The following is a 9,357-nucleotide window of genomic DNA, read 5'->3' on the forward strand; positions in this document are numbered from 1 at the left end:
TCATCAGGACTCTGCGGATATACAAATCAGACTGGTCAGACAGTCTGATTTTTACTTGTACTCATACACTTAGGGGTCTGCATGTGAAGGCATTGTGCATGAACATACTGTATTGATGTACACATGCATGATATTTCAGTGACAGATATGTTCCCATTACAGACAGATAAATGTCACTTATGGCACTTTTCCAATGCATGGAACCTACATGATTCTTCTCAACTCAGCTCCACTGGAAAAATCTACCTGGTCCCTGGTTACTTTTTCAGTCCCTGTTTCCGCTAGGTTCCAACCGTGCCAAGAAGGTACTAAATTGTGACGTGTAAACCCTGCAGAGCGCTGATTGGCCAGAGAGACATGTCATCACCACGAAATGAAGAACTCATTCAAATCCAGCACAAACTCGCTGCTTATAAAATCTCTTCAGTTACAGCAGCTTTCACCTTTATTTTTATCGGACTCACAACGGCAGCTTGTGACTTACCCTCGAGGTGTTTTGAAGGAGGTTTAAATGCTCTTTGGGTTGATGGCCAACAAAAATATTCAGTGAAAGTTGAACGTGCAACAAAGAAAACTGATCTGTGAGAACTGGGATACAGAGCTATGTTCAGTCCAAAATAACAAACAAAAACAACACAGCAAACACACGATGAGTAAACAGCCCAAGATTTCAAAGCCCAAGATTCCCGTTAAAGATGGGATTTTGTGACGTCACTGCCTACATTTAGCATGGGAGCTGTGGTAGTGGAAAAGCAACAAGCTTTAAGCAAGCCGAGCCGTGTCGAGTCGAGTCGAGCAGAGCAGAGCCGGACCCATGCAGTGGAAAAGCACCATTATATTTATGAATTTGGACCATCAAGACAGTCGAATCCAATCTGAGCAATGTAATCAGAATTTACATTATTACATGGATATTATACTTGCAGAGTGTAGCCCTGAGCTATTACTTGTAGCAGTTTACACAACAGTTCTTTTGAGGGAATAATGATCCATTTCTGTGGTTATAACTCTAACTCTGAAATTCTGATGAACCCAAGGTAAAGTCATTAACATTCCCCAGCTATATGCAAAAGTGCACATAAAGGCTGGGATCCAGACTTAAGCATGTAACTGGCATATTTTCAGTTCTTTTTGGATTTAGCTTTTCCAAAATGGAAAGTAGCTTACCCAGTGTCACTATTTGCCCTTCTTGTGAGGAGGATATGTCTTTGTAAACAAAAGGCCTTGTGCCCACTTGTCTATAAAATAATCCTGTGTGTTATGTTGACCTTTGAGTGCAGGCTGCTTTATTGAAAAGCTTATTGATTGCATGAATATTAAACCCATTTAAAGTGACTGACCTAATTCAACAGAGAGGTATGGTGCTAGTAGACTCAAAATGTGTATAACCTGAATACAATGAAGATGTTTCAGGTAATTGTAGTATAAAGACACCTCTGTATGGAAGGCCCAGTCATAGGTTAATTCCTGGCTACAGCTACATTACGAAGACTCCAAGGAAAGTATATGTTATTGAGAAGTGTAAATCAAGTCACTATAAAACGCCTTGTGTTCAATTAAATCCAATCTATCATTGATAATTATAAGGAATACGCCGTGTGTGTAAATCTGCCTAGAGCAGGCAATCCTTGAAAACTGACTGCCCATGTAAGAAGGAGACTAGTGAGGAATTCCTCAAAAACACGCATGACAACTCTGAAGAAGCTAAAAGTTTCAGCTGATGAAGTGTTCTTCACTAATCAAAGCAAACAGTCCAATGTTAAAGAAAGTTCATGTTACATTTTAACTACAGTTCTCCCAGAGACATGTGGGAGACTCCAAGATCAAGGCTCTGATGGTCGTTTTTTTGGCCATCAGACTAGACGCTACGTTTGGTGAACACCAAACACACCTAATCACCAAAAGCAGATGACAGAAGGCCCCTGAATGCTTGTAAAAGGTAGATGCTCAAATGTACAAAGTAAAATATAAGGAAATCGTGAAGGACATTCTGATTGGATATGCAAGAGAACTAGATTCATTTTCCAGCAAGGCAATGAGCAGAAATGGACAGAGAAAGCTACACAAAATTGGATTATGAACAACAAGGCGAGTGTTCTAGAGTGGTCACGTCAAAGCCCAGATTTCAATACAAAAGAGAATTTTTCATGCCTGATCCATGTCTGTGTCACTGCAGTGCTGAGAATGGTCCACCACTCAAATAAGTAGGTAATACACTTTCAGTGTAGAGGCGTTAGTATTTATGAAAACATGTTGCATATAGTGAGTTGTATCAGTACCTTGTATTAATTTCACATTTTATTATGTTTTATTTGTGTACAACACAACACTAAGCAAAATTACATAGTCAACAGGTACACTGTATGTCATGTTTGTTCACAAAATATATTCCATCTCATTAAAGACTTAAGGAAAGCATTGCAGATATGCATGTCTGTATATTAGCATAACATATGTTAGCTGATCCTAACAAAGCTAAAGTGAAAATGAATTTTTTTTTATTATTTTGTTTTACTCACATAAATCTCATTGGAACAATCATTCAGTGTTGTAATCTATATTATTATGTTTCTCTCATATTATATAAGTAGTATAATATTGCAATTAATCATATTTTAAGAGCATTGCTTTATACTGGTAGTACAGATATAGCAAGATACATACAGTTTTTTTTAACATATTCAACGTGAGAGGAAAAATATGGGAGCGATTATTTTGTTACTGAATGCAAACAGTCCCTTTAAATGACTTTGTCAGATCTTATGCTGATTTAGTTTAAACATGGTCCTGATACAACAACAAAGATTGGATTTTATGAAACAGCTTGAGGGAATGTATACCTGCTTAAAAGTAGTTTCTATGGCTGTGGCAGTGTTTACTTGGCTATTATCTGAAGAAACACTAAAGGCTGAAGTCTGGAATTGGTAGCATTTCAGTATGCGTAGCTAGAGAGGTAATGAGAGAGGCCTGTGGCTCCACTGTTGTCTCCAGCACCAGAGTACTTCCCTTGGGCTGCCAGACTGTTGATCTAAAGAAACACATAAGCAAATTAAATGATTGCGATTAATTACACAAAGTGATACAATTAATAGTCCATATTTTTTATTGTTTACACCCCTAAAAACAGTGTACCATGGCATGCATGTTAATGAAGTCAGAGGGGGTTGATTGGGAGGACATACTTCTGCACGTTTGATGAACTCCTCTGTAGCAGCATTTTGGTTCTCCCTCTGTCCACGCCAGGTCTTCAGGGCAGAGGCCTGCAGAGCTCGGCCAAAAGAGAAGCTGAGTGCCCAGGGCTTCACGAGTGGGCAGTTGTTAATGGCATTTAAGTTGTGGGAGGCCTCCTCTTCACTTTGACCTCCAGAGAGAAATGTCACCCCTGAAAGGACATGTTACTGAGAATCAACTTCTCAAAGAATGTTCAGAGTGATCCAAAAAGCAGTGTAATCACAAGATGTCACCTCACCAGTGACTGCAGGAGGGACTGTACGACGCAGGGCTGTCACGGTTGCCATGGCAACCTCCTCAGGACTGTATTTTGTGGGGCAGCCATGACCAGGAGTCACCATGTTAGGCTTAAGCAGGGTGCCCTCCAGGTACACGTGATGATCAAACATGGCCTTGTAGACCGCTGCAAGCACCTGGAGAACAAATTTGGTTTTAATATATATATATACATTTTTTGGCTACACTTTGGTTGTAGCAATTACGTATTGCTATTTTAGCTTATAAAATGATGAATAAATACATTGACACTAACCCTTTCTGTAACAAACTGACAGCGTTTCAGGTCGTGATCTCCATCAGGCAGGACCTCAGGTTCTACTATAGGTACAATCCCATGCTGGAGGAAAATTTAAAATATTTCTTTTTAAAGTCATAATGAACCTATGCAAAATAACATTAATTGGACTCATAGTTTACTTGTTGGCAGATGCTAGCATAGCGAGCGAGGACATTAGCATTTTCTGTAATGCACAGTTGAGATGGGGTAGTGTCACTGATCTTCATCACACAGCGCCACTTTGCAAAGTCTGCTCCATCTTTCTTATACTGAGCACATCGCTCCGAAAGCCCATCCAGCCCTGCAATAACAAGCAGCCATTTTCAGCTGTAGCCAGAGCTAATTGCAAAATTAACCAATGATTTATAACAGTAGAAAAGTACAAAGACACATGCCTTACAATTAAGTATTCAACAAATAAAATCTGTGATATACCTTGCGTTGTAGTTTCACCATTAGTTCCTGGCAGGGGAACTACTCCTTTGTCGACCTTTGGGACAATAAATAAAAGTGACAACATGATGTTAACTCAATATAATATATAGCAGGATATATTGTCGTGTCCTACTAAAATTTAAAAGTTGTACAGAATCTAAAATATTATAAACAGATGTATGAATGTCATCCATCCATTCATTAACATTCTATAACAACTTCAGCCTGATCAGGATATCATGGATAGGGCATCTATCTATCACCCAGTCACTTGTACACTACACCCTTGGGGAGTTTCCAACAGCCAGTCCACCAATAAGGGTTTATAGACTGAGGAAAGCGATGCACACGGAGAAAGCTCACATAGACAGGGGAGAACTTGTTAAGATGTGAAAATTGGGAAATAATTTGCCTTGAATGTAGGCATATACCTTGATGCCAATTGTGATTCCTTTGTCTTTGATCATTTTAACAAAAGGGACACCATCGTCTGAGTTCTGGTAGAGTGTTTCATGGAAAAAGATGACTCCCCCAATGCAGTTATCAATGCGGTCATCTGCAGTGAAGAGGACCTGGCGGTACAGACGGCGGTTCTCCTCAGTGTTCTCCACTCCAATTTGGTTCAGACGCTTGCCCATGCTTCCTGATGGACCAATCAGAGCAGGTCAGTATAAAGTAGACAATTGGAACAGTGGTCAACAACCCTCCTCCTGTAAACCTGCACATCTAACTCAGAGATCAGCTCCAATTCAGCTATATCATGACTGACAATTAGGTGGTTAAAGGAAGATACACTATATGGACAAAAGTACTGGGACACACATTACACCTACAGGAGATTTTATGTTATCCCATTCTAAACCCATAGGAAGTAATATTAAGCTGGTTTGTCTTTTCCTGCTGTAACAGCTCCCACTCTCCTGAAAAGGCTTTCTATAAGATTTTGGTGTATATCTGAATTTGCGTCCATTACTCCAGAAGACATTTATGTTGGATGTGAGGGCCTGGTTCCCAATTCCCGTTCTATTTCATCCCAAACATTAAATGTAAGACGTTTTAAATACCACTTAGAGACTAAAATTATCACTTTCCGAAAATTGACAAAAACATTACACCAATGCTGTGTTTACAGACTTTACTGTGTGTAATGTATGTGTTTCTGATGAGCCAATATGTCAAACAAATGCACTTTGTACTGGTTGATTGGCTTAACCATAGTGCAAAATTGGAGTTACGTTGTTGGTTCAGCTTAGTTCAGTCTGCCATTAAAACAGTAAACTAACTTGCATACAAAATCTGGAAAAAGCAAAATAAAACGTACGGAAATAAAACATAAACAACACTTTATAAACGGTCCATTATTTTGAAGACATCTGGTAGATGGAATTAAGATTTTATTATTATTATTATTTTTGATAAACTACTTTAAGACTTGTTAAGGATCCACAGATAGGCCAGTCTGGTTCTTCAATACAAAATTCACCTAACAATGTCTTTTGTTAATGCTTTTGGGGCACAGTTATGCTGGAACAGAAATGAGCCTTCCCCAATCTCTTCCCACAAGCTGGAACCCTACAGTTGTCTAAACTGCTGAGGTATATTGAAGCATTAAGATTTCCCTTCACTGAAAATAAGGGACATAAACCAAACCCTGAATACCAACACTATTACATTATCCCTCCACCACCACACTTCTCAGTTGGAACAATGCAGTCAGGATGGTAAAATTCTCCTGGCATTAGCCAAATCCAGACTCATCCATCAGATAGAGAAGCGTGATTTGTCATTCCAGAGAACTTTCTAGGTTTCAACTGATTCACTAAATCCAGTGCTGAGATTGGCATTGTGCTTGGTGATGTAAGGTTTGCATATGGCTGCTCAGCCATAAAACACATGCCATGTAAATATTTCAATGTTCTGAGAACCTGCACATAATGGAAAGGTTTTACTTTATGAATCAATTTTTCCTAAACCCATACGCTATTAAAAATAATAATTACTCAAGCAGTCCCACTGCTTTTGCTTCCTTAAAGTATTAAGTTTGACAGAAAGATTTAGATGCATGAAGAAATTTCACATGGCTTCCCATTGAGTATATATATATATAATATTGTAATATATATATATGAACCCTTACAATCAGTTTTGGTAGAAAGCCATCGTGATCTGAAGAGACTGAGGAGTTGTACTAACCCACTGACTCGTCAGCTGCTAGAATGCCCTTCCCAGGAGACACGATGCGCAGAGCTATCTCATGCAGCTCCCTCTTTTGCTCTGTGGTCAGTGTTGGAAAGTGGTGGGTCATTATAAATGTCAATCACAACCTGAGGACAACAAAGTGATTGTGTATAAAAATTAAGTGTGCATTATGAGAATAGTGGATATTGTGAAATACAGATGATTAATTTGAAATTCATTAAAGCTTTGTTGGTCTAAAATATTAAGTTTGTACAAGAACAATAAACTTCTGGTATGATTGTTAAACCAATTCTAAGGTATAGTTTTATAAAGCTGTTCTACTCAAAACCTCTCTGTATTAGTTTCCACAACAGTGTAACACCAAGTCTGCACAGCTGCACAGTTAGCACAGCTGTCCATTACAAAATTGCACACAAGAGAACATAAGTGCAAAGGAATCAGATTTTTGTTGTTACATTTTCAGCAATGTTCAAATTTTCACAAATGTTGTTTATTACCAGTCTTAGGTGGAATACAAGTAGTGATGGCTGAAAACTCTTCCCATATTCAATAAAGTACAAACACAAATTTTGGAATTTCAAAAGTTGGAACATTTTGTAAAATTCCATAATAACAATCAATGATAATCATGGCCCTTTATTTAACTGACAAATGTACAGAATTATTTTTTGTTTATTTGTTTTGGAAGACCAACCTGTTTGTATTTTGAAAATATAATGTAGAATCTGATTTAAAAAAAAAATACATTTGTAACAGATGAGGGTATCACGACTGGGAAAAACGGAGCATCCACAAAAAGCTCAGTCTTTGTAAGCATAGAGGCCATTATTCACCACTTCATACAGAAAATTTCTCATTATAAGATTTTGCAAAGGACTTAGGTCTTTCACCATTGATTCTACATATGATTGTGAAAAGATTCAGGAAATCCTGAGAAATTGCTAAAATAAACAAAAAACGAGTTAATAAAAAGTAACTTTTCAAGAGAAGACAAAGACATTTTTCAATTTTAAAGCAAGTTAATGTAAAAAGATTTTATTTCTAATGGTCCATGTTTTGTAAAATAATCACACAGTGTAAAGAGAGCTGCTGTGTTCCAATTTTAAATAAAAATTAAAAGAAAAGAGGATACAAGATACATTTAAATGTGTCTATATGAATGATACAGTATATGGGGAAAACTCATGCTTCATTTATATGCTCCATCCCAACTATGTTTTTTAAATATCCAAAATTTAAAAATGAGACATTTAATACTCAATAATTTACTGTTTCAGTAAAATCATTTTCTGTCTGAAAAGAAATCACAAGCTATTAATACATTTCTTTAAAAACTGGCTCATTTTGCATCAAAGACCTACTCTGCTAAGAAGAGCTAAAAAATGCATTGCAATAAAATATGAAATAATAGTCAGATTTACTCACCAAAAAAGATGTAAGAGAACAGAGGTTGCCCAGACTGGCGCCAACAGATGTAAGGAGGAATGATTGTCTCTTTGAGACAGAGACATTGTCCCACTTCTTTATGATGGTGGCGTCCCACAGGAGGCTGACACAAGTAGGCGGAGTCTAACGTCATGACCTCATTAAGTTTTTGGTTAAGGCTATGGAAGGGCGCACCTCTAACCTGCTTTAATTGAATTTAGGTATTGCTATTATTTTTTAATAGGACCACACCTAACACAGGCAAAAAAAATGGCTGATTAAAGGAGTACTCCTTAATTCCCTGGACATGAAAAGACAAGGAAACCTGTTTATTCTAAACTTGTTCATAATAGAAGCTAATGGAAGAAGTGCTTATTTTATGCATGTGATCATATATTAAATTTTTCTGGTATGTGCAAGTGCTGAGACATGTAATGAGGTATACATGAAAAAAAATAACCTTGGAATAAATCATAATTATCCATCCATCCATCCATCCATTATCTGTAACCGCTTATCCAATTTAGGGTCGCGGGGGGTCCAGAGCCTACCTGGAATCATCGGGCGCAAGGCGGGAATACACCCTGGAGGGGACGCCAGTCCTTCACAGGGCAACACAGACACACACATTCACTCACACACTCGAGTCGCCAATCCACCTGCAACGTGTGTTTTTGGACTGTGGGAGGAAACCGGAGCACCCGGAGGAAACCCACGCGGACACGGGGAGAACACACCAACTCCTCACAGACAGTCACCCGGAGCGGGAATCGAACCCACAACCTCCAGGCCCCTGGAGCTGTGTGACTGCGACACTACCTGCTGCGCCACCGTGCCGCAATCATAATTATGTACCAGTGAAAAAAGACAATCTCATTTTAGTGACATGTGAATGAAATAAAAAAAAAAAAAAAAAAGAACAAAAAAACAACTACTAAGCTACACATTACACATTACAAGATTTAATAACATGTCTGGAAAAAATAACCTAAATGCTAAAAAAAAAAACCCAGACAGTACTAGATCATTAGAGAACTGTAATAAATCCAAAGGAAAAAGCTGTAGACCTCTGTGACATCAGTCCCATTCCTCCTCATGTGACACTGTTGAATTGCTTTTAATGATGAAATTAGATCACATTTGTTTCATACGACTGCAGATCTCAACTGGACCCTCAGGAATGTCGGAAGTCCCCAAAGATTCAACAAAGTGAATGATTTCTTGGCTTACACAGGTGAGTGGAATGTTCCAGCAAAACTGTGATCTACTTTTCAAGGACGAGAAAGAAAAGGATCTCTCTCAGACATTTGAAGTTATAAATTGGAAGCCTCTGCATTGTTAATGTTGCTTTTTGTGAAACAGCCAAGAAACGAACCTTAGGCATTCTACCTTTAAAGACAAGCTTGAGTCTAAAAAATACCAATCATTTATTAAATATTATTTTTTACACTTTTAATTCATTGTTCCAAAAGAAATATCTATTTCAACAAACACAAAGGAGCACACCATTA

The 9,357-nt window shown here is 38.0% G+C and overlaps 1 protein-coding gene across 1 annotated transcript; it reads right to left on the bottom strand.

Moving 5' to 3' along the window:
* Positions 1-2,932: 2,932 nt before the first annotated feature.
* aldoca (aldolase C, fructose-bisphosphate, a) lies at positions 2,933-6,527 on the bottom strand. The gene is made up of 8 exons (XM_066678059.1): positions 6,416-6,527; positions 4,654-4,865; positions 4,223-4,277; positions 3,928-4,088; positions 3,764-3,847; positions 3,470-3,644; positions 3,183-3,382; positions 2,933-3,028 (listed from the first exon to the last, which is right to left on the bottom strand). The coding sequence occupies exons 1-8, from the start codon at positions 6,525-6,527 to the stop codon at positions 2,933-2,935; spliced, it is 1,095 nt and encodes a 364-aa protein (XP_066534156.1).
* Positions 6,528-9,357: the final 2,830 nt, after the last annotated feature.

Source organism: Hoplias malabaricus, chromosome 1 (assembly GCF_029633855.1).
Source record: "Hoplias malabaricus isolate fHopMal1 chromosome 1, fHopMal1.hap1, whole genome shotgun sequence".
Taxonomy (NCBI): Eukaryota; Metazoa; Chordata; class Actinopteri; order Characiformes; family Erythrinidae; genus Hoplias; species Hoplias malabaricus.